Here is a 27,510-nt window from a genome sequence, read left to right on the forward strand (position 1 = left end):
AGGAGGAAATTGCTGCCCTTGAGGCTGAGTCAGATCAGGCTAGGAAAGATCTGGATAGGTTATGGAGGAAGAAGGGTAAAGAGAAGTGGGAAGTGGCAACAGGTAACAAAAGAAACAGGCTTAGAACATCATCAGACAGCTTTTTGGTGAATGTAAAAAATAAGTTTGATCTCTTGCTTCAGCTAGAAACTGGTGAGCTTCAGGCAGAGTAGGTGTAAGCAGGACACAACAAACTTTCAATAGAAAATTGAGTAAGAATGTAGGTGAGTCAGCAAAGAGGAAAAAAAGTTTTATTGTAAGGTAGCTCTCATGCCACAGGTGTAGGCCAGCATCTGCAGGATGAATTAGGATCAGTATAACAGGTCACCAATTTTGTAAACCTAGTGCTGGTCTGGGTCATGTTACAGAGAATTGAGGTTCACACTGTAAAGACATTACAAAGAAAGACATCATGATTATTGCAGGTGGGCTGGGCAACAGTACTGACAGAGATCCTAGATACACTATAGAGTGTGACCTGGTAAAGATTGCATCAACATTGAAACTTGCCAGTGTGGAGTTTGTGTCTGTTCTGAGATGCCATGCCTCTCCTGTAAGGAGAGTTAATTTGTAGTTGGAATGTGTAGGGGATACAGGAGGATTGCGTAGGTTATATTCAATCAGAAAGATTCCCAACGATTAGTAATAAAATGATATTTATTAGATATGAAGAAATGCTCAATTTAAATTATGCTGTTTCTTGTGTATTTCCCAGCACAATTAGATATTTGAAGTTACTACTAAAATATTAAAGTCCTGTTACAGTGCCTCTGAGTGATGCCTATGAGAATCCAGAGCTGGCCTATGATGCCTACAGAGCCTAAGTCTTGGAGACGACAGATGAACATTGCAGCTTGCAGATTTGATGGTAGTTGGAGACTGTACACGATTGAAGAGAACTGTCCATCACAGCGCAATGCTCTGACATTTAATGAAGCATCAACCAATTGCTATCCACACTTGTGATGTCCATGGGTTGACAGCTGTGGTTCCTGGTGGACATCAGTACAGTTCTTATTGCCAACCCAGACAGCTACTGTGTTTTGAGTATTTCAAGCATGGCTTATCAATTGTGATTCGGTACTCCCTGGAGTCCTGAGCACCATCATCATAGAGAGGCTGCTTGGATTGGGTGCAGGATCACATACTGGTGTCGTTCCTGTTGATTCTCTCAGTAGAAGGGATTATATTAGGCATACCCTACACATCAACAGGAAAAGGAAGGGTAAACTGGCTGGGCTAATAGCAGAAAATTTAAGGAGGGGAGGCACTGTCATGAGTGGTAAGATACCAGTGGTTACAGGTGCTGGAGCAACACCTTTTTTAGGACAGGTGGGATAGAAGGAAGTCAAGTTCTAAGAGGGGTCAGGATTGGAACAAACCTTCAGTTTGAGAAAGAAACTAGACAGCCAAATTCTGGCACACTGGATCAGCAATCATAGCTGTTGGCTAAAAATTATCATCAGTCAGCAGAAATTTAATTTCCACCCAGGTTTATCTCAACCAAAGTGAAATGTCTTTCATCAAAATGTTTAAGGGCTAAGAAGTAAAATTAATGTACTACTTATTTGCATTGATGAATTGGTCATCCAACCTAGTTGACGTAATCTGCCACTCTGAACATCATGTCACCACTGCGTTAGCTTCTCACTTTTGAGGGCAGAAATGGAGGATGGAGGAGTTGCCACATTCATCGGGAGTTTTCATAAATTTAGTAACAAAGACATTCATAAATTTTGCCCAGAACAGCATATGGAAGCAGGTGCAACAGAAGTAGAATTTCATAATAAATTGTTCATAACAGTAAGTGTATACCGAGTACCAGCAGGTAATATTAATCTGTTCATTAATAACTCTGAAGCTCTATTGGTATATTTAACAACAAGGAGGAAAGAATTTGTGATTGCTGGTGATTTTAACGTAGATTTTCTTGAAAACTCTTCCAATAAAAAGTTATTGCAGTCAGTAACACTCTCATCCAATTTAATTCATATTGTTAACTTTCCATCTAGAATAGCTAAGAGCTCAAAGACAGCAATTGATAATATCTTTATAGAAATGTCTAATGAACAAAATTATATTATAAAACCAATAATAAGTAGCCTCTCAGATCATGACATATAATTTGCTTCGCTAAATGTAAATACTGATCAGCATATAAAAGCTACTAAATCTGAGTTCAAGAGGGCAGTCAGTAAGCCAAAAATTGATTGTTTTGGGACACTCCTCAAACATGTGAGTTGGAGTGATGCGTACAATGCTCACAGCACGAATGAGACACACTACACTTTTATTAATAACATCCTTAACTTATTTAAAAACCATTTTGTGCCAAAAACTAACCCAGATTAGACCAAAGGCTATCAAAAAAGTCATGGATTACTCAAGGAATAATGGTATCCTGTAAGACACTAAGGAAACTATGTTTGTAGTCAAAAATAGTTCTGATGTAAATGCTATAGATCATTACAAAATGTAGTGCAAAATATTAAAGATAGTAATGTATACATCAAAGCAAACGCAATATCGGAAATGAATAGTCACATCAAATTACAAAATGAAGACAACATGGGATATAGTGAACAAAGAGATTGGTAGAATCAGAGTGAAGAAGAGCACATATCATTGAGATTATATGCGACGTGGCTATCAGATATGTGCAGTGTTGCTGAACTTTTCAATAAGCACTTTATAACTGTTACTGAAATGATGGGGTTTCAGGTTCAGTAGATGCTGCCATGGAATATCTCAGAGCAGACACTACAAATAACTACCATAATATGAGTATGACCCTCACATCACCAGTAGAAGTAATCTCCACCATAAAATCCTTAAAATAAAAAAATTAAAATTTTTTATCTGGTGGTTATGATAATATATCATCAAAAATAATTAAGCATTGTGCCTCTGAGTTAAGTGACATTGTAAGTTACACGGTGACACTTATGGTACTATAGGAAATAAAATCATCATAACTTCTGAATGGTTTGCATTAGGATGTTCAAACTGCACATTTGGCTGTGGGGCATGATGTGAATTAGTGTGTGCAAGCATGGTTTGGTTTAGCGATGAAGCCCACTTTCATTTGGATAGGTTTTTCAATAAGCAAAATTGGCGCATTTGGGGGACTGAGAATCCACATTTCACTATCAAGAAGTCTCTTCACCCTCAATGGGTGACTGTGTGGTGTGCAGTGTCTAGTCACGGAATAATCAGTGCAATATTCCTTGATAGCACGGTGACTACCAGACAGTACGTGGAGATTTTGGAAGATGATTTCATCCTCATTACCCAAAGTGACCATGATTTCGACAACATGTGGTTAATGTAAGATGGAACTTGACCCCATCGAAGCAGGAGAGTGTTTGATGTCCTGGAGGAGCACTTTGGGGACCACATTCTGGCTCTGGAGTATCCAGAGGCCACTAGCATTGGCCTTGATTGGCTGCCATATTCCCTGGATTTTAACACATGCAACTCTTTTTTGTGGGGCTATATTTAACATCGAGTATAGATTTAAATGTCAGGAAGTCATTTCTGAAAGTAATTGTATGGAGTGTAGCCATGTATGGAAGAGAAACATGGATGATAAATAGTTTGGACAAGAACAGAATAGAAGCTTTCGAAATGTGGTACTACAGAAGAATGCTGAAGATTAGATGGGTAAATCACATAACTAATGAGAAGGTATTGGATAGAACTGGGGAGAAGAGGGGTTTGTGGCACAACTTGACTAGAAGAAGGGATCGGTTGGTAGGACATGTTCTGAGGCATCAAGGGATTGCCAATTTAGTATTGGAGGGCAGTGTGGAGGGTGAAAATCATAGAGGGAGACCAAGAGATGAATACACTAAGCAGATTCAGAAGGATATAGGTTGCAGTAGGTACTGGGAGATGAAGAAGCTTGCATAGGATAGAGTAGCATGGAGAGCTGCATCAAACTTGTCTCAGGACTTAAGACCACAACTACAACAGCAACATATTAAAGACCAGGTGTACACCAATAACACCAAAACCATTGCTGAGCTGAAAACAGCCATTGAGGAAGTCATTGACAGCATTGATGTTCCATCACTTCAGCGGATCATGCACAATTTTGCTATTCATCTGTGCCACATCATCACCAATGATGGCAGGCATGTTGAACATGTCATAACTTAAATCCGAGTATCTGTAGTGACGTTCACATGTTGAATAAAGTGTGTGCACACTGCAGTTTGTAATTAATTTATGTTTTTTTCATATAGTTCAATAATTTATTTAATTATTTTATTTCTTTATTTAGCACCTGTGTCATCATACAAACCATATTGGATTTGTCATACACAGAAATTAAAATATAGAATGTACAAAATGAAATTGTTTATAATAAATGACAGGAAACTTACAGTTTCTTTCCACATAAATGGTTTATAGTAATTTGTTTCTCAGTAACAGTATATAACTAGTACTATAGATGGTAAAGTATAATAAAAGCTGAAATAAACGAAGATAGAAAATTTTGTAGGTTAGTTTGTAAAGTCATTTTCTTGGTCTTCAAGATATTCATTTATTGAGTAGCAAAAGTCATATTTGTTGTGTCACTGTTTTTACTCTGTAAATGAATACTTAGAACAGTAATCTTGCTGTTTGTGTTAAATTGAAAACATTGAGCAATATAATACATTAGGATACTATAGGCCTACATTAATATATGTTAACAATGTTAAATGATATTTTCCGACATCTGCAACACACTGTGTACCATCAGATCACATGGAATAAATAAATATAAATAAATATAAAATAAATATAAATTAAAAATTTTCTAAGTTCCAATTTAAAATTTGTATCATCCTTTAAATCTTTAATGTACTGAGGCAGTACATTATAGAGCTTAATACCCATGTGGCTTACATGCTTCTGAGTTTGTGTTCTTCTCATTTGTTCTATGTGGAGACCATTCTTGTTCCTTGTGTTATAGTTGTGACAGTCTGCATTTGTGTGGAGATTGCTTAGATTAGCTTTGGTTAAGAGTACACATTTAAGTATATAGACTGATGGCAGAGTAAGTATTCCTAACTTTTTGAAAAGAGGTCTCCAGTGAGCTTGTGTCAGAGTTGGGTAATTATTTGAACAGCCCATTTTTGTAAAATAAAAATGTCTTTCAAATTAGATTTTGAGCTGGCCCAGAACACTCTTCCAAATGAGGCAACAGAATGAAAGTATCTGAAGTATGCCATTCTGATGCCTTCTAAAGTGCAAACATTTGCAATAACTCTCAGTGCAAAGCAGGCTGAGTTAAGTCTGTGTGTAAGAAATTTTACATGGTGTTTCCAATTCATAGCTTCATCTACATGCATTCCTAATGCTTTTGCAAAATGCACTCTCTCTATTAGTCTATCATCTAGTTCTAGATTAATGTCTTCATCCTGAATCATTTTACCAAACGGTATGTAATTTGTTTTCTTTGCATTAGGGGTAAGTTTACTAGCACTGAACCAAGTCTCAATACTTTTTAGGATCTTGTCAGTAGTTGACTGTAACAAGTTTTTAAAGTCGCTCACTATCAGATTTGTGTCATCTGCATATAGTACAATTTTGGCTGTATCATATTGTAACTGTAAATCATTGACATATATGAGAAAGAGTAGTGGCCCTAAGATGCTGCCCTGGGGTACTCCTAAAGGAACTTCTTTTGCTTCTGAAACTAACATTATTTTTTTATTTGAATTTACAGTAGTGAGCTCTACAATCTGAGACCTGTTTTCGAGACATGACTCAAACCACATTTAACTCTTCCTCTAATACCTACTGCTTCCCACTTATCAAGGAGAATTTCATGGCAGACGTATCAAAAGCTTTAGATAGATCTAAATTGATTCCTACAACACTTTTGTTTTTCTCCAAATTTTTAATTATTTCTTGGGTGTAGTCTATGACTGCAGTTTCTCGGCTTTGTTTTGCACAAAAGCCATGTTGATTAGTATTCCAAAGTTTATTATTGTCTAGGTAACTAGTGACTCTCAATTTCATTAGTTTCTCTAATATTTTGGAGGGAGCAGGAACAAGTGATATGGGACAGTAGTTTTCTATTTTATGACTGTCTACATTTTTAAATAGTGGCCTCACTTTTGAGATCTTCAGTCACTGGGGAAACACACCTTCACTAAGGGATAAATTTGCAGTATGTGCTAAAGGTTTTGCAATCTGCACTGCAGTCCTTATTATGATTGAAACTGGTACTTCATCAAGACCTGCTGCCATTTTTGGTTTTAAGCTTCTAATCACTCTAATTATTTCCTTTTCATTTGTTGGAGGAATATTCAAGCTGCAGGCAACCCTTGGAGCATGTATTATTTTTTGTTATGTGAAATTTAAGTTTAGTGAATGTGGTACATTTAAAAAATAGTTATTAATATAGTTTGCCATTTCCTTCTTTTCTATATTGCTTTTGAGTATTATTTCTTCCTCTTCTCCCCAGGTAGTAGTTACATTCCTCACAATGTCCCATATAGTTTGTGATTTGTTGTCTGAGTTACTGATTAAACTGTCATTATATAGCAACTTTGCCTTTTCTATTGCCTTTCGGTATATTTTTCTGTGTGATTTTACATATTCTACAAACTGTGGATCTGAGCAAGTTTTAATTTCTTGGTTCAGTCTTTTCATGGTTACAACATTTGTGTGCTTTTTGTTCTGAAGACATGGACCTTACTAACTTCTTAGGGAAACACATTTCAAATTGTGACATGAATATAGAAGAAAAGGTATTATATACATTATTTACACTTGATTCTGATCTCACATCTGTCCACCTTTCATTGGTTAGACAGTTAAAAAAATGTGTGCACTTTTCTTTAGAAAAAATTCTTTTATAAGTGTGGCAAGATGGTGTTTTTTTTTTTTTCCCCACATGCATTGGGGGAACTGTAAGCACAAGAGCATTGGGAACAGATAAACCAAGGTCAGTGTTATTTACCTCCACTTCATTGGAATCTATGTTTGAGAATATATTATCTATAAGGGTCTGTGATGTGTGTGTTATTCGGGTAGGACCTATTACTTGGGGTAACATGTTAAAACTCTGTAAAATATTCAGAACCTTATCTTTAACCGTATTATCGCATATAAGATTTATATTAAAATCCCCACAAAGAAGCCCAGTAGCTTTTTCATTGTACCCAATGTTAAACATAATTTCTAGTTTTGAAAAAAAGTTATCTACATCTCCACATGGTGACCTGTACACAATCATTACTATCATTTTCCTTTGCTTGCCATTCAACTCAACAGCAGCTGCTTCAAAATGCTTTTCTATACTTAATTTTTCAATATCTCATCTCCTTTTGAATTTTATCCCTGCTTTTGTATAAATACAGACACCACCACTTCTGGCATTTTCCCTACAGTAACAGCTAGCTAGTCTAAAAGGGTGTATAATGATGTTGTTTAATTCATATTCCCTACACCAATGCTCCGAAAGACACAAGCACTCAATGTTAAACTCATCTAAAGCAACTTCTTGTTCAAGGTATTTATTTCTAAGAGACTGAATATTTGAATTCATAACTAGAAAAGAATTTGATGGGAGCCTAGATTTAGTTACACTTACAGTTTGTTTTATCGAACTGGTCATAGACAAGTTGGTTGTCTGCACATTTGTTGAAAGTTCTATACTGCAACTTTTCCTGTTCTGGGGTAGAAAAAAATCCTGGTTCTTTCCTGAAGGTCATTTTGGTCTTAAGCTCATTTTTCCATTCTTCGGTGTGTCGGTTGTCACTGTAGGCTGCACTGATCTTGTTTTTCCATTATTCTTGCAACTACTTGGAATAGTGGAGTGTTTCCCTGAATTATTGATCTTGCTTTCAGACTTCTGTGCACTTGTTCCAGCAGGAGTGAGCTGTACTGCATTTGTTATTACATTGGTACTTGAAGCTGTTGGAGTACATAATTTGTTTTGGACTAGTCCTTTAGGCACAGTTTTCATAGTTAGAGAAGGTGCCATGGTTGTTACCTTCATATCTATACACATATTAGAGTACTGTGTTGGGTCTTCTGCTTCCATTTGTAATATAATAGGATCATTATCTTTCTTGTTAATAAATTTCCAGATGAGCTTTTTTATTTGTGTACAGACATATTGCTTTCCCATATTATTCAAATGCATATCATGCCCAGTATAATGCACTCTTTCTAAGCCATCAAGTTTTAAAAACAATGTATTTGGTAAGGCTTTAGTAATCTTTTCCAGTTTTCTGTTCATGACTTCAATTTCCTTGTTTACACATGAACTTGGAACTAGATCTTTTCTGAGTGGTATGCTTGATAATACTACATTTAAATTTTTTAAATTATTCAGGACCCTTCTAGCAGATCTGATGGCTTCTCTGGTGTTGTTTTGGTAGACATCATTTGCACCAGCAAATATTAAAACAACATCCTTTTTAGTTAGTGGGCCTGCTAGTGTTTTGCAGTCTTGTGTGACTTCATTCATTGGAGCACCCGGCGTAACTATACCTGTTGCCTTAGCTTGTAGTTCTTTCAACATTTCTGCTATTTTTCGTCCATGACTGTCAGCAAGAATAAGTATTTCTCCTTGAAATCCAATGTGTCCATTAGTATTGTATTTGTGTTCTGGTCTGTCGCTTTTTTTATAATACACTGTATGTGTGTAACCAGTCTTTTATCAGTGGAATATTTCCTAAATGGTTGAAATATGTTGAAGTTAAGCCTCTTTATAAGAAAGGAGATAAATAAATACCATAAAAATTCTATCCAATTTCACTTTTGCCCATATTCTCAAATATTTTAGGAAAGATAATATACAGTTGTCTTCTTAACCATCTGACCACAAATACAATATTATCCAGGTCACAATTCGGATTTCTAAGGGGCTGTAATATTGAGAGTGCGTTCTACACATACAGTGAGAATGTACTTAACTCATTAGACATCAATTACAGGCTACTGGTATCTTGTGAGAAATATCAAAGGCATTTCGCTGTGCATATCACAATATTCATTCAAATAAATTAGAATATTACAGTGTAACAGGAAATGCTGCAAAATGGTTCTAAGCCTGTACCTCTGACAGAAAACAAAGGGTGTCATCAGGAAAGAGACATTAGGACTCTTACTTTTTCAGGCACCTTTCATCAGTAACATTACTATATGCCAAGTTTATTTTGTTTGTAGATGGTACAAACATTGCAATAAATATTAAATCTGGTATAGACATAGAGAGGTCAACTAATGAAATTTTCATGGATGTCAATAAATCGTTCCTAGCCAATTCTCTGCCACTAATCCTTGAAAAAACATACTATATGCACTTCAGAACTCGTAAAATGTTTCCTGCCAGTGTATGGCTAAAATATGATGACAAACAGATAGAAAAAGTTGACAGTGTGAAATTCTTAGTAATACAGCTTGATAATACATTTAAGTGGGAGGAGCATATCACAGAACTGCTAAATCATTTAAATAGATCTCTATTCACTATGTGAATGTTTCCAGACATAGGTGATATAAAAATAAAAGGCTAGCATACTATGCTTACGTTCAGTCCAAAATGGCATACGGGATTATTTTCGGGGGTACCTCATCAAACTAAGCTAAAGTTTTCTGAACCCAAAAACATGCAATACAAATTACATCTGCTGTGAACTCAAGAATGCCCTGCAGCAGGTGTTTAAGGAACTGGGGATGCTAACTTCTCATTCCCAATATATTTATACCTTAATGAAATTTGCCATTAAAAGTCTCTCTCTCCAGCTCAGTTCATGAATCAATACTAAGAATAATAATAACTTTCATGAAGATTTAAAGTCACTTACTTTGATTCACAAAGATTCCACTGTTCAGCAGTGCACATTTTCAATAATATGCCAGCACCCATGGAAGTTTAACTAATAATAAAGTTCAGTTTGAGAAATGTCTAAAGGATTTATTGGTGGCCAACTCCTTGTAATCCATTGATGAATTTCTTAGCAGAACCAACTGATGCACATATGTTGTTAATAATATCACATAATGTGACTATTACATACAATCTGACTTCTGTACAGGTTTTGTGCAGTAGTGTGAGTATTGTAAATAAGTGCTGTAAAATATTATAATTTATTTTTTTATTTGATGATGCATGGCTACAATAGCCTAACAATTATCATATGCACCCGAGTGTACTGAAATTTAATATTTGGTGACAAGTTTTATATCCTTTTAAATGTAAATATGCTTGTCTTTTTTGACTAATTTCACATTAACAAGGGCAATTGCATTTTGTATCTGTGGAAGGTATATTAGAATATCTGTTATTATTTTGCAAATATTTATTGCATATTCTTGTTTTCTGGCACAGTACACATCCCAGAGGATCTTCTCACTATGGATCAATTGGAACAAAAAGTACACCTATCTAATCTTGATGTATGGGAGAGTGTCATAAAGATGCTGAAAGAACTGAATTGGCAGATGCTTGAAGATAGACACAAATTGTCTCAAGAAATATTATTTAGAAAGTTTCTAGCAGCAACTTAAACTGGTGCAACTAGAAACATACTACCACCCCTAAGTATTGTTCCTACAGGGATCAGAAAAACAAAATTAGATTAATTACAGCATGCATAGAGGCATTTAAACAGCCATTCTTCCTGCACTTTGTACTTGAATGGAATAGGGAATAGGCCCTATTAACTGTTACAATGGAACATATCCTCTCCCATGAACTTGAGCTAGATACAGCCAGCAACCAGGTTGTCAACACAGCTGGTCTGTTACCATACCTGAATAAGATGCTGTACAGTAATTACAGCACAGCTGGTATATGACATTGCTGATTTTACATGTGATCTTATGTTTGATTGAGTAGAAAATGTCTGTGAATGGGTGGCTGTAGGAGGTGATGGGAGACTAAAAAGGACAGGGCTTACACCTGAGTGCATAGATTAATGGTGTGTGAGGTGTTGTATCGAAATTGGTGATGGCAAAGGGATGGTTTAGAACTTTGCATTGCAATGTAGGTGATAGAATACTACTTTTAGGAATGAAGGTCAGATTTTGTGTAGGATATTGCTCATCTGATGACATTACAAGATGTCATGGATTTTTGAAGGCCTAGATGACACTTGGTGATAAGAGGAATACTGGTTTCTTACTTGGTCACCATCAGCTGCTTTCTTGGTATCAAGGGATGAAATAGCACATTAAACCTGTTTCTGGAGCAGCTGAGGAGTATTAGGATAATGTACTAAATTATTTAAAAATGGTTTGCATGATTTTTTGCTGTTTGTCCTTAGAGACTTGTGAGATCTATTTAAGATTGTATTAAATATGACTGCCAATAAATTAATTTTCAAAAATGCTCTTTGTTATTTGATTATCCTTGTTCCCACATGTTTTTGTATGTTATTATGTTGTATATGGAAGTTCAGACAGACTGTTATTTTGTTAGTCTGTCCTCAGTAAACCACTTAAAACTGAATCAGTGCATTCTGTTATGGTAGTAATTATATTTCCCCAATTTTTCCTTTAATGAATAAATTCACATCTTCTGCAGAGAGTGTGGAACTGTTTTTGAATATTTTACATGTGAAGGTAGGTTGAAAAATTCCATCACATGTGCATGTTTTTAAATATACAAACCTGCCTTTGAACTAAAACATTTAAAATTCTTTTCGGTTTGTGAACTGCTCTAAGCAAAGCTTCCAGTTTGATAAGCCATAAATTGTCACTTTATAAATTAGGGTCATACAGCATCAGTTTAATCAAATGTCTTCATTATTCTTACAAACAGAAAAAAGGCTGCTCACACACAGTCATAAAAATATCATTATATTCAAGGCATAATTTTTTCTTAACATATTAACTTTTGTATTTCTGAAATTGTTATGTGGCCTGTCATATCAGTTTCTTTTTAATAAGTATATTTATATATCTGTAACGTTTGTAGAAAATTAATAACTTTTTGTTTCAGGGGTACTGTTTTTCGGGAGCTGCATAAACTCTATGTTGTCCACGCATGTAAGGAATATCTGGAAAACTGGCCTCAACTTGTGAAGTATTGTGGATATCGGTATGTAATAATGCTCAGACACTAAATTTCAAAAATGTATTAGAAATCACTTGTACCAAACAGCATTTAGTTTCTTATTGAACAAATATAGTAAATTTGTAGCATTTGTTTAACAAGAAATAAATCACACACTAGTTAGATTAGATCTTAGATACAACTCAGAAGACATTCACAATTCACTCAGTGGCACTGCATTATCCTTGCATCAATGTAATTTCATCAGTGGAAAATTTTTATAGATTAATGTAAATAAAATATTGTGTGTAGTGTTGTCAACTACAGCCAAAAAATATAATGATGGTCTTGTACAAGATTCACATCTATATTAAGTACAAGTTTCTCATACAGGAAGAACAAGGTTACATATGTAAAAATATTTAACTTTGAGCACCTTTGTATTCATGAAAGTCTAACTAGTACAGATAGTGCTACCTTGTAAAATGTGGTTTTGTAGTTTGTGTCCTCAAGACGTTAGTCTGATGATGACTTATGATGGAAAATATCATTTACTGTGAATCATGAAAGAGATGGTTTTGTTGTCTGGACCTAGCATACTACAAAAAGTAGTAGTACATAGCAAAACACTGCATGTGCCAGGTAAGAAAATATTAATTTTGAACATTTAAGACCACTTTACAAGTAACTGGCAATACTGCAGGATTTCTGAGCAGGTAAATGTTAAATAATAATTATAGGATACCCTATTTTTGTGTTAGGGAAGGTTACACAGTTGAACACCATTAACATTATAACTTAAGATACACAATATATCGGAAGTGAAGATCCAGATTATATTTTCTGTAAGGTGACTGGATAAGTAGAATTATTTCTCAGATGTTATGGTCAAGTGGAACTGATTCAAAGATGTGAAGAGGTAAATCATTAAACAAACGATAAGTTCAAAATGTCCAGTCCATTAAAAGAGCATCATTAGCAAAAAACATCTCTCTTTAATCAAAGAGAAAATCTGTTTCTAAAACCTTCACAGTGATTAACACCTTTGATTGACACTACAATAATTTCCAGTAAGTTCCCATCTAACCTAAAGCAAGACACTTATATTCCCAAAAAGTTAAAAGAAACATTAATGTTATGCCTCACTAGCAACCCACCCCAGCTTCCCACATGTGGCACTAAGTATTTACAGCCAGATGACTTGTTTGCTGTAGTGGAAATTTTGCCTACTGGGCACTGTATTGAGTTATGATTAAAAATCAGAGGATGATGTTTGCTAATTGAATCATCACTTTCATATAACTTAAATGATGTAAGCAGCTCACACCAACTGTTAGCATACTGCAGTGCCTAAAGGTATGAGCAGACTGCCAAACAGCAACCTACTAACAAGCTATTTGTGCATCAAAGACATTGCACCTCCTTGGCCACTCATTTGTTTGTGGTGCAGTCGCACCAATCCACTGTAACTATCAAATCTGTGTAGTAGTTGCTGAGAGTAGGCTTCACATACAGACAGAAAAACATTTGCAGCATACTTTAATTCCTCATAGTTCAGCCAATTTGCACCAAATATTTGTAAATTATATAAACAAACTTTCCTTGTGAGTCAATATATCCATTGATGAAAATGTTATCAAAATCCCTGAAGTATTTCCTGAGATTAGCCCTTATTTTTAGGCAGAAAAAGGAGGTAGGTAACTTTAATTTACAACTTGTTCAGATGGAGAATGTATCTATACATGCACAGGTTCTGATAATAATTTTGTTTGGCTCAGTGTTCTTGTGCAAGTCTTTCGACTGGATGTCACATCAGTGACATATTTCTCCTTAGCCAGTAATCCTACTGGAAAAATTTGACCTACAGTTCAAGGTGAATCTGAAACACATTTTGTTTCTGATAAATCTCCACATCATTGAAAAGTGACTGTCAAATTAAAAAAACAGAGATAAAAATCTTTAGTCTGGCTGGGATTTGAACCCATGATCTTTCAACTGCTAGTCCCATGCCTTAGCACATTTTCTTTTAGTTCCATCTATCTGTGTCTTCATCATTTTTTGTCATCAGTTCTGTGTGTAAGTTGCATGACACCTCTCAAATTCAATTGGGGAAGACTTCATTAGTCTTTTCTTTCTTTCTTTCTTTTCTTTTTTTTCCAGTTACAGAGGGTTGCCAGTCCCCTGACTATTCTCAGCTATCATGCCAGTTAGCACTACTCCACCAAAATGGACTTTGATTCCACTTTGAGAAAGTGAGACACACAGCTTAGCATGGAATCTGAACCATGTTCTGCTTTTGGTGAATGTCCACTTCATTGAGAGTGTATGTGAGGTTAAAAGATAGTGAAAACTCAGTGTGACAACAGTTGTTCATATTGTGCATTATACTTTTCTTCAAATGGTGTCCTCCAGTTTTTGATAATTCCACATGAATATTTCCAGGACCAGGTGACTGACCATTCTTCATTTGAGCTAATGTACTATTCACTTCCTCTATCATAATGGTCACATTTAAAACAGTTTCTTCAGTCTTATCTTCTTTCTCTTTTGAATACTGGGTTCTGTCTTCAATTAGAAGATCTGTATGATCCTTTTTGTATTCCCTTAAAGGAATTAAGTTGTCTACTGCTTTTTTTACTGCTGTTTTCTTCATAGCAGTAACTGTCCTCCATACTTCTGAGTTTGTGATCTGCCTATAAACCCTCAATTTGAATGCATTTTGTTCCCACACCTCGTCCTTCTTTGATTTGATTCTGCTTCTTAACTCTTGATTCATTGTCTGGTAATTATGACTATCTTGATGTGGTTTAGTAGACTACCATTTTTGTATAAATTCTTCTTTTCCCAAATCATCATCTTAGGGTCTTCTGACATACATAGAAGATCTTGTTTGTCCAGACTCTCACTCTAAGTCCCCAGTACATCCAGAGCAATTTTCATAATTTCTTGTTCATTATTCTCACATTCCCTTTTCAACATTGTAATCTTCTGGCATAATTTTTAGTTCATACTCTAATCTCTGTTGAAATAATTCCTTTATGTTGAATTGCTTCAGGGGATAAAGCTTGTACCGTGTGTGCTCCAGATTCTCTTCACTGGCTTGGACAGTGTAAAAGATCATGCATGTTTTCCATTTCCAAGAAGAGGAATATAGAATGCTACAGAGGCATTAGAGTGAACTGCCAAATGAGCCACTTATTTGGCAAAATTACATATGAGGGAATAAGGCAGAATCTTGGCCACCATACTGGGGAAACCAGTGTGGGTTCAGACAGAACAAGTCCTGTTTTTAAGTAGTAGAACATATCCTGTACAAATAACCTCTTTATTCTACAACAGCAAATGGAGAAATTTATAGTGGTAGGAGTGGAGTTACACGTTGACTTTGTAGACTTAACAAAAGCTCATGAAACAGACCCTATACAAAACTCTAGGAAGCTTTGAAAGATACAGATACGAAAGACTGTCTTATACAGATTATTACTGAAATGTACAGATATAATATGGTACAGATTGAAAGAAGGTCAAAATTATAAGAACCTATTAATGCCACAAAAGGTCTGAGATACTTTGCAGTATATCACCCATCTTATATATCTGAAGATGGAAGAGCAGCTTTGGAGGAATGGGAACCATTGTCAATAATGTATAGGTGTTTCGTTAAGTTTTGCTGATGATCAAATCATTATAGCACAAAATGAATGTGACCTTGAGTTTATGATAAGATGTTTGTATCATGAATAGGACAAGTGTGGACTACTGATGAGCCTAACAGAAACCAAATATTTGATAGAGAATAGTGACACTGCATTTGAAGTTTGCATCAATGATGAAGCAGTTATAAAACAGGTAGAAAAATTTAAATATGTAGCGGCATATATTGACAAAAATGGATTGGGCATTATAGAAGTAAAACACAGGTCACAACAAAGCAGAAAAGTAATAATATAATAGAGGGAAACATTCCACGTGGGAAAAATATATCTAAAAACAAAGATGAATATAACAGAGGGAAACATTCCACGTGGAAAAAATATATCTAAAAAGAAAGATGATGAGACTTACCAAACAAAAGCGCTGGCAGGTCGATAGACACACAAAAAAACACAAACACACACACAAAATTCTAGCTTTCGCAACCAACGGTTGCTTCGTCAGGAAAGAGGGAAGGAGAGGGAAAGATGAAAGGATGTGGGTTTTAAGGGAGAGGGTAAGGAGTCATTCCAATCCCGGGAGCGGAAAGACTTACCTTAGGGGGAAAAAAGGACAGGTATACACTCGCACACACACACATATCCATCCACACATACAGACACAAGCAGACATATTTAAAGACAAAGAGTTTGGGCAGAGATGTCAGTCGAGGTGGAAGAGTAGAGGCAAAGAAGTTGTTGAGACAGAGGTGAGGTATGAGTGGCGGCAACTTGAAATTAGCGGAGATTGAGGCCTGGCGGATAACGAGAAGAGAGGAAGTTGCCGCCACTCATACCTCACCTGTCATTCAACAACATCTTTGCCTCTGCACTTCCGCCTCGACTGACATCTCTGCCCAAACTCTTTGTCTTTAAATATGTCTGCTTGTGTCTGTATATGTGTGGATGGATATGTGTGTGTGTGTGTGTGTGTGTGTGTGTGTGTGTGCGAGTGTATACCCGTCCTTTTTTCCCCCTAAGGTAAGTCTTTCCGCTCCCGGGATTGGAATGACTCCTTACCCTCTCCCTTAAAACCCTCTCTTCTCGTTATCCGCCAGGCCTCAATCTCCGCTAATTTCAAGTTGCCGCCACTCATACCTCACCTCTGTCTCAACAACTTCTTTGCCTCTACTCTTCCACCTCGACTGACATCTCTGCCCAAACTCTTTGTCTTTAAATATGTCTGCTTGTGTCTGTATGTGTGGATGGATATGTGTGTGTGTGCGAGTGTATACCTGTCCTTTTTTCCCCCTAAGGTAAGTCTTTCCGCTCCCGGGATTGGAATGACTCCTTACCCTCTCCCTTAAAACCCACATCCTTTCATCTTTCCCTCTCCTTCCCTCTTTCCTGACGAAGCAACCGTTGGTTGCGAAAGCTAGAATTTTGTGTGTGTGTTTGTGTTTTTTTGTGTGTCTATCGACCTGCCAGCGCTTTTGTTTGGTAAGTCTCATCATCTTTCTTTTTAGATATAAAAACAAAGATGATGTGACTTACCAAACAAAAGCGCTGGCAGGTCGATAGACACACAAACAAACACAAACATACACGCAAAATTCAAGCTTTCACAACAAACTGTTGCCTCATCAGGAAAGAGGGAAGGAGAGGGAAAGATGAAAGGATGTGGGTTTTAAGGGAGAGGGTAAGGAGTCATTCCAATCCCGGGAGCGGAAAGACTTACCTTAGGGGGAAAAAAGGACGGGTATACACTCGCACACACACACACACACACACACACACACACACACATATCCATCCACACATATACAGACACAAGCAGACATATTTAAAGACAAAGAGTTTGGGCAGAGATGTCAGTTGAGGCGGAAGTGCAGAGGCAAAGATGTTGTTGAATGACAGGTGAGGTATGAGTGGCGGCAACTTGAAATTAGCGGAGATTGAGGCCTGGTGGGTAACGGGAAGAGAGGATATATTGAAGAGCAAGTTCCCATCTCCGGAGTTCGGATAGGTTGGTGTTGGTGGGAAGTATCCAGATAACCCGGACGGTGTAACACTGTGCCAAGATGTGCTGGCCGTGCACCAAGGCATGTTTAGCCACAGGGTGATCCTCATTACCAACAAACACTGTCTGCCTGTGTCCATTCATGCGAATGGACAGTTTGTTGCTGGTCATTCCCACATAGAATGCATCACAGTGTAGGCAGGTCAGTTGGTAAATCACGTGGGTGCTTTCACACGTGGCTCTGCCTTTGATCGTGTACACCTTCCGGGTTACAGGACTGGAGTAGGTGGTGGTGGGAGGGTGCATGGGACAGGTTTCCCATGATTTACCAACTGACCTGCCTACACTGTGATGCATTCTATGTGGGAATGACCTGCAACAAACTGTCCATTCGCATGAATGGACACAAGCAGACAGTGTTTGTTGGTAATGAGGATCACCCTGTGGCTAAACATGCCTTGGTACACGGCCAGCACATCTTGGCACAGTGTTACACTGTCCGGGTTATCTGGATACTTCCCACCAACACCAACCTATCCGAACTCCGGAGATGGGAACTTGCTCTTCAATATATCCTCTCTTCCCGTTACCCACCAGGCCTCAATCTCCGCTAATTTCAAGTTGCCGCCACTCATACCTCACCTGTCATTCAACAACATCTTTGCCTCTGCACTTCCGCCTCGACTGACATCTCTGCCCAAACTCTTTGTCTTTAAATATGTCTGCTTGTGTCTGTATATGTGTGGATGGATATGTGTGTGTGTGTGTGTGTGTGTGTGTGTGTGCGAGTGTATACCCGTCCTTTTTTCCCCCTAAGGTAAGTCTTTCCGCTCCCGGGATTGGAATGACTCCTTACCCTCTCCCTTAAAACCCACATCCTTTCATCTTTCCCTCTCTTTCCCTCTTTCCTGATGAGGCAACAGTTTGTTGCGAAAGCTTGAATTTTGTGTGTATGTTTGTGTTTGTTTGTGTGTCTATCGACCTGCCAGCGCTTTCGTTCGATAAGTCACATCATCTTTGTTTTTAGATATACAGAAAAGTAATAAGGTATATGACTTCTTTTTGGTAGAAAAGAACGTTTCTAATGACAATTAGAAAAGAGTAAGTATGTCAATGGTTGAATCTTTCCTGTGCTGTGGATCAGAAAGGAAGAGTAATACCTGTGGAAATTGATTATTTGTGAAGGAGCAGAATTGAGGAAAAAACTAATACTGAAGTAAGGGGTGAAATGAGGGAAACTGAGGTAACCATGTGTAGAATTGAAGGAAAATCATTAGTGGTATGGGCGTTTGTTGAGAATGCCAGATCATCGGTGACCAAAGAAGATTTTTGAATGGAAACCAGCTGACAGACATAAATGCATCAGACCACAACAGTCTTGGAAATACCATGTCAACAAAATAAAGGAGTTTTATGTAAGTCTGTGAGTTTTCATGGCCACTGTCACTAAAGTTAAAATCTTCTGGGTTGTTAGGCCATATCATATTTCCTTCTGAAGTAATCAACATTTCAACCCCTCTACTGAAGTCTTCTTTAGGATGTTTCAGTGTCCAATATTGCTAGAACACTGTCAGAGATCAGAGTCATTTTCTCTTATAAAAAGGAGTTTTCCTACATTTGTACTGGAGAAGTGGAAATATTGGTTAAAATTCTTGTGGCTACCATTGGTGGGCCAATGGTTATTGGTTGAAATTCCTCCTGCTGCTATTGGTTGTCCATTATGATTTGCTACATGTAAAATGGACCGAACAAGAGAGGAGGAATGTTTACCCAAAATATTATTGTCCACAGAGGTCACTTTCAGCGCATTGTTTGTATTGCTCACATACCACGGCCGCATATTCAGTTCCTTGATGGCAGGGAGCCATGATGCCAGAAGCCTATAGCCATCCTGTCTATGGAAATTTAAACTGCTTCTCAGACCTTTCTTCTATAAAAGTTGGTTTCCTTAGACAGCACATGTACATTATTAAAATCAATGTCAGAACCACAGTTCTCACAATGTTCTGCTACTGCCAATTTTAGTAAAATAAAGGAGCATTGTCATGTACAAGAGGAGGATGCCCTGAATAGAGGGGATGGCTGAAGTAATGGGAAGGTGTATAATAATAATAATAATTAATAATAATAATAATAATAACCACAACCCCACCGGCATTTGACCCTGCAATGTTTCAGTTTTCAGCCACGTGCTATACCAACAGGCTTGACATGAATTCTGCTCAAGCTTCCCTGCTGTCTAGTGTTGTGGTAGCCAAACTGCTAGGTGGCCATTTTCACAGTGGTGGCAGACTTCATTCCATCACAGTTCAGGCAATTTCCAAAAAAAATATTTATAAGTTATAAACCAAAATCTTCCTCAAGGATCAGTCTATCTATTAGTCAAAACCAAATCGTAGTAAGTCTTTTCTGGAGGTGTCGAGAGTGTAGCATTGTACGAAAGTGAAACGCATACAATAAGCAGCTCAGATAAGAGGAGAGTAGAACTTTTGAAATACAATGCTGTAGAAGAATGAGAAAGATTAGATAGGTAGATTGCATAATGTATGATACTATTACTTGATTAAAAGAAGAGATAAATTGTTAGGAAACATTCTGAGGCAGCAAGGAATAGTCAATTTGATATTTGAGAGAAGTGTGTGTGGGCGAGGGGTTAAAAATTGAGGTAGGAAACCAAAGATGAATTCAGTAAGCAGTGCAAATGGATGGAGGTTGCAGTAATTATTCAGAGATGAAGAGGTTTGCACAGGATCGATTAGCCTGGAAACCTGCATCAACCAGTCTCTGGACTTAGCACCATAAAAACAACAAATTATATTTCATGTTGCGTTACAGTGTAGTTATCAAAATGTAATTTATTAAGAGAGCTCATTGTTAATTATGGTTAGATACACAGTTCAGTATTTCTTCTACATCTAAGCCTTTGAACACAAAGTAATCTACAAACAAGTTTCCATGGCTTTGCAGTATGTGGAATGAAATAAATGTTTAAGTCTCAACAATCACTGTAACTCTTCAGTTAGCTCTGCTTAGTTCTCTAACTGCTTGATTAAATTTAAAATATATTCATTTGGTGATCTGTACTATCAGTACTATTAATCTGTGTTTTTCTAGATTCCTGATTGACACAGTACATTCAAAGAGTTGTAAGGCATAGTATTTATTGCTCTGTGGGACATGATACTAAATTCTTATTTTTTCAGGCTCCATGATTTCCTCAGACTATCTATTTGTGTGTGAAATTTCTTTTAGATTATATCAAATTAGAAAGTAGCAAAGATTGTAAATATAAAACAATTAACAAATTATCAATTATTTCTCTTGAATATATAAATTAAGGCAATAGTCTTTTTTTCAGGGAGGACAATATACCACAGCTGGAAGATGTCAATATCTTCCTCAAAAGTAAGTAAAACTCACTTAGATTTCAGTCTTGACAGTTGATTGTAGCAAAAATAATTTATATTGTTAAAAACATTTTTGTAAATATGAGGAATTTTTTTGTCATATATATCTAGCATGTATCATAAATAGCATAAAAGCCCTTCTTTCCCAGTCATTTAAGTTTTCAAAGTGCAAACTTCATATTTTTATTTCATTTTAGAATTTTTAAAAATCCCATGTACATAATAGGCAGCCAACCTTTGATATAATCTCTCTGTCTCCCATTTACCAAAAATGGAGTCACATACAGAGTGTTTAAAAAAGTGTCTTATATTTTTACTGGCAAGAGTATTGGTCAAAAAAGTCCTGTAGACGTACCTAATTCTTGAGATATGGATCACTCTGTCCTATGATATCCATCTGTCATTTGACACTACAGCAGGTGTTACATCTAGTTACTACCCATTCTGCAGTGCTCTTTCTACATCTATCTGACCATGGATTTAGTGACATGCATAGTAGTAATACATCACTGCCTTCAATTGATCAAATGAATGAGGGATGCCCTGCTATCAGATCTCAACCATTCCATCCCTCTTTAAATGACTGTTGCATGGAGGTGGTTGTTTTGGTGGTGTTGATGGTGGTTGTGGTTGTGGTTGTGGTGTTGTTGGTGGTGGTGGTGATAGTACATCTACATCTACATCGATACTCTGCAAGCCACCGTACAATGCGTAGCGGAGGGTACCCTGTATCGCTATTTGTCATTTCCTTCCCTGCTCCACTCGAAACTAGAGCAAGAGAAAAACTACTGTCTGTATGCCTCCATATGAGCCCTAATTTCTTGTACCTTATCTTCACGGTTCTCATGTGCAATGTGTTTTGGTAGCAGTAGAATTGTTCATCGGTTAGCTTCAAATGCTGGTTCTCTAAATTTTCTCAATAGTGTTTCTCAAAAAGAATGCTGCCTTCCCTCCAGGGATTTCCATTTGAGTTCCCAAAGCAACTCCGTAACACTTATGTACTGTTCGAACCTACTAGTAACAAATCTGGCAGCCCGCCTCTGAACTGCTTCTATGTCTTCCTTCAATTCAACCTGGTATGGATCCCAAACTTTCCAGCAGTACTCAAACACAGGTCGCACCAGCATCCTATATGTGGTCTCTTTCACAGGGGAAACCACTCTTTCCTAAAATTCTCCCAATAAACTGGAAGTCAACCATTCACCTTCCCCACCACACCTCTCACATGCTCGTTCCACCTCATTTCACTCTGCAACGGTATGCCCAGATATTGAAATGACTTGATCGTGTCAGGCAGGACACTAGTAATAGTGTATCTGAACATTACAGGTTTGATCTTCCTACTCTTTTGCATTAACTTACATTTTTCCACATTTAAGGTTATCTGCCATTCTTCACACCAACTGAAAATTTTGCCTAAGCTGTCTTGTATCTTCCTACAGTCACTCAACTTCGACACCTTACCAAACACCACTGCACCAACAGTAAACAGCAGCAGATTGCTACCCACCCTGTCACCCAAATCATTTATGTATATGGAAAACAACAGCAGTCTTATCGCACTTTCCTGGGGCACTGCTGATCATATCCTTGTTCTGATGAACATCCACTGTCCAGAACAACATGTTGGGTTCTATTATTTAAGAAATCTTTGAGCCTCTCACATATCTGTGAACTTATTCCATATGCTTGTACCTTGTTAACAGCCTGCAATGGTGTACCGTGTCCAATGCTTTCCAGAAATACAGATATATTAAATCTGCTTGCTGCCCTCCATCCATAGTTCTCAATATATCATGTGAGAAAAGAGTAAGCTGAGTTTTGCATGAGCAATGGTTTATAAAACTATGCTGATTCATGTACATAAGCTTCTCAGTCTCTAAAGAGATTATTATATTCAAACTGAGAATATGTTCACGTATTCTGCAGCAAATAGAAGTTAGGGATATTGGTCTGTAATTTTGCAGATCCATTCTTTTATCTTTCTTATATGCTGGAGTCACTTGTGCTTTCTTCATCACTTCAGACTTTGTGCTGGGTGAGATATTCTCAATAAATGCAAGCTAGGTAAGGGGCCAATGCCGTAGAGTACTCCAAACTGGGATTCCATCTGGACCTGGTTATTTATTTGTTTTCAAATCCTTCAGCTGTTTCTCTACACTAGGTATGATCATTACTATGTTGTCCCTACAGGAGTCTGTCCAATAGTCAAACAATGGTATGTTTGTATGATTCTCCTGTGTGAATGATTTCTTGAACATGAAATCTAAAACTTCAGCTTTTGTTTTGCTATCGTAAACTTCCACACCAGATTGGTTAACATGGGACTGAATGGAAGCCTTAGACGTGCTTAGTGATTTTATATAAGATGAGAATTTTCTTAGGTTCTCTGCCAGATCTTTTGCTAAGGTGTGACAGTGGTAGTAGTTGTATGCTTCACGCATAGATCTTTTCACAGATGCACGAATCTCTACTAACCTTCGCTTGTATTCATTTATGCATTCCCGTTTGAACTGAGAGTGCAACAGCCTCTGCTTCCTTGCATCTGTCAAATTTCGTTATTAAACCATGGTGGGTCTTTTCCATCCTTTATCCTCTTGCTAGGCACATAACTCTCCAGACCATGATTTACAAACTGCTTAAACTTTGCCCATACTTCCTTTATGTCCATCTTACTGAAACTAAGCGATGCCAATTCACAGTCTAAGTGAGACGTTAATAACTGCTTATCCGCTCTATCTAGCAGGAACACTCTCCTAGCCTTCTTGACTCATTTATTAAGTTTCATTATTGTAGTTACTATAATGACATAATGATCATGAATCCTTGTGTCTATACTAATGTTTTCAATAAGGTCTGACCTATTTGTAGCTACAAGGTCTAAGACATTTCCATCGCATGTGGGCTGCCAAGTTAGTTGCTCAAGACAATTTTCAGAAAACATGTTCAAAAGTATTTTGCAATGACTGTCTGTCTGTACCCCCTGCAATGAATCCACAGACATCCCAATAAATACGCGACAGGTTAAAGTCACCTGTAACCAGTATTGCAAGATCTAGTTATTTACATGCTTTGACTTTCTTGAATGACTCTAGAATTGTCAGTAGAATCAGGTGACCAGTAAAAACATACAACAATTAACTTGGTTTCATGTACACCAGTTGTACATGACCATATGACTTCACTATCACACTCAACTTCAATCTCGATAGAGAGAATATTTTTGTCAATTGTGATAAATACTCCCCCTCCTATGGCCTCTAATCTGTCTTTCCAATATACATCCCATGACTCACTAAATATCTTGGAGCTTTTCACTTCAGGTTTCAGCCTGCTGTCGGTCCCAAGAATAATTTGAGTGTGAGAACTTTCCTGGAGATCAGTAAACTTGAGAACTTTATTACGAATACTTCGACAGTTTGCTGATAAAATTGTGACATCGAATTGTATTTATTCTGAAAGCTGTTTGACTTCCCTTGCTGCATATTGATTGGCAGATGTTCATCAGAGTACCTCAAGCTACTGCCTGGCCTAAAAATCCCTCATGTGCACTCCACAAGTTCTCTACTACCCAAGCAGCTGCTTCCTTTGTGTAGTGCACTGCTGACCCATCAATAGGAGTCCTACAAATCCCCACACTACAATGCAGGTCTAGAAATTTGCAGCCAAGACCATCACATAGTTGACGAAGCCTCTGGCTGAGACCCTCCACTCGGCTCCAAACCAAAGGACCCCGATCAATTCTGGGAATGAAGCTGCAAATTGTGAGCTCTGCTTGCAACCTGCATGTGAGGCCGGAAGTCTTCACCACTTCTGCCAGCTGCTTGTATGAACTGAAGATCATCTCTGAATCCATATGATATGTGCTGTTGGTGCCGAAGTGAGCCATAACATGCAGATGACTGCACCTTGCTCACTTGATAGGCACAGACAAGGCTACCTCCACATCTCAAATGAGGCCCCCTGGCAGACATACTGATTGCACACTGGCTTTCTTTCCAGCCCTGAACGCCATCTGCCGAAGGGGCTCCATAAAGCGTTTAATGTTGGAGTTCCCAATAACTAGTAAACTCCTCCCCCCGAGTGGCTGCTCGGACCCTGCTGAAGGAGCAGCCACCTGTCCACTCACAGGGTGAATGGGCAAAGCCAAGTGACCAGCTTCCACACTGGCCCGCTTCCTCAAGCGATACGAACATGTTACCACCAGTCACTCAGTTTGCTATGAGGGCAGATCCACCACATCAGGTGCATTATCAGGTGCCTCGGAGGCATAGCCCTTGGGCAAAACAAGTGACACCTGAGGTGTCCCATGTGATGTGCCAGATTCTCTGCCACTGCTACACCCTGAGGCAGCAGCCTGAAGGTGAAGTAGATGCATTAGCAGTTTTATTCATCTGTGGTGCACATTTACAAGGATATTGGACAAATTGATAGACATTTACATACTTACACGTCTAGTTTTTCAGGGATAGGACTGTTAGTCAACAGCGGCCTCATAGTAGAAACCAGTCTTGCGTTTGTGTAAAACAATTTAAGGAAACCTTGGGAAAACTGTTATTGTAATTCTGTACAAGACATAGGAAAATGGATGGTGCCCCACTGTATAAAAACCATATCTGTTGTCTTTCACCAAATTAACATTCTCTAACAGCGAAGGCATATTATTGTACATGAATTGGTAATAAACAGCACCTGATAATATTTCTGGTAAAATGTATGTCACTACAAGTCTGTCACCCACAGTTCCTGCTCATACATTGATGCTAGAGCAAACCTGCTGCATCGCTTCCAGGATAGCTTGAAGATTTTCATCTTCCCACATGTGGTTATTGTAATTTATTATTCCACTCTGTGAGAATCCCATGTCATGTATAAACAAAGTGGAAACTGTGAACTACAGATCTTCGGTGCTCCACCTTAAAATCAATTAGCAGAAATGTAATTTTGAATTGTGGTGTGAGAGATTACACATGTTCTAAGTGATACAGATAAAGTAACTGACCACAAAGAGTTGACAATGAAAGAGCGTAATTTGTTCCATTCAGTAGCAGCATTTCTTCAAACATTTTTCTCAGGATCAACTTCTACTTGTCGCAACTCTTGCTCCTCTGTATCATGCATGCAAACAGTGTGAGATCTGCCACAATCCTTGTCCTTGTAGTGAATAATCCAAACTCTGAAACTCACTGGAACAACCTGTTAAGCTTCTTTTTTTCTCAGATGTAATGTAGCATTGATGATGTTGTTCAGAATATGTAGCACATGCATTTTGATTAACTGCATTGAAATCATTAATTTTTTCCTCGTGCTAACACAACCTCAAAATGGCTGACATAGGAGATAACTGTAAATTCTACGTCTGGTAACAGCAGCACATTCAAAAAAGTACAGAGATAAATGCAGCCAATAATAAATCAGTAGTGAATGTCAACAGAAAGGCATCCCACACCACTGAATCCTGACCCTTCTTGACACAAACAAAATACCATACTAAGTATCTCAAGAATTATTCATTTCTGGATATATGCAGTGCACTTTTTTCTAGTTTTAACCAGTACTATCCCCTGTAGGAAATTTCAAAACTTCTTTTTAGATGCCAATATTTAATTTTAGTAATCTTCCACCATTCTGCTCTTGTATCACTGCTTCAGTACTTGCACCATGACAAGAGATTATAGTTTCAGATTCATTAATACAGAACAGTAATGAAACTGTGTGTAACAATAAAAGAAGTGATCCACTTATAAACTGCCTGAAAGAAATAGAGAAAAGAAAGTCAAGAAAGAGACACACATTGTTACTGAACCATAATTTATAAGGATTTTATAAAGCATATATACTCAAAGCACTGATTCAACAATTGCTAAACAGAATGTTATCCCTCTTCTTCATAAAACAACTCCCAAAATAAATGCTTTGCCTTTTGAAACAGCTTTCATTCTTTTTATCGTTCTAGTATAGACATTCAGAGAAATGGACACATGGGCACCAAAACACACATTTTTGTAGCTACAGTGACAGTGATTGTATCTCAAGGACTGCATAGGCCAGCAGATGGCAGAGGGGAAGAAAGGGCTGTGGCATCTGGGAGAATGGAGGAATTCTGGATAGAAAGGTACAGGGAAAGACTTCAGGCGGGGGACACAGGTAATTCCCAGTGACATTTACATGATTAGGATTTATTATGATAACAAACACAAAAGAAAAAGATTTGCATTACAGGGGTCATCCACAGGGCAATGCCTCCTTGGATGCAGCATTAAGACAGGTGTTTCATACGAATGAATTAGTATGTTGACATACTACTGTCATATTTTATTGTGTCCTGTCAGAGCTACATACATCCACTGTAGTGGCATCACACATCATACTGGTTGTAATTTCATGATAAAGTAAAATTCA

At 37.5% G+C, this 27,510-nt stretch overlaps 1 protein-coding gene across 1 annotated transcript in view; it reads left to right on the forward strand.

Moving 5' to 3' along the window:
- The window catches only part of LOC126259312 (tryptophan 5-hydroxylase 1), a 279,275-nt gene that overhangs the window by 205,954 nt on the left and 45,811 nt on the right, over nucleotides 1–27,510 (forward strand). Inside the window, exons 7-8 of the mRNA XM_049955989.1 lie at nucleotides 11,996–12,094; nucleotides 21,060–21,106. Coding sequence (XP_049811946.1) covers nucleotides 11,996–12,094; nucleotides 21,060–21,106 — 146 coding nt within the window. The remainder of the gene's footprint in view (nucleotides 1–11,995; nucleotides 12,095–21,059; nucleotides 21,107–27,510) is intronic.

Source organism: Schistocerca nitens, chromosome 5 (genome assembly GCF_023898315.1).
Source record: "Schistocerca nitens isolate TAMUIC-IGC-003100 chromosome 5, iqSchNite1.1, whole genome shotgun sequence".
NCBI classification, from domain to species: domain Eukaryota; kingdom Metazoa; phylum Arthropoda; class Insecta; order Orthoptera; family Acrididae; genus Schistocerca; species Schistocerca nitens.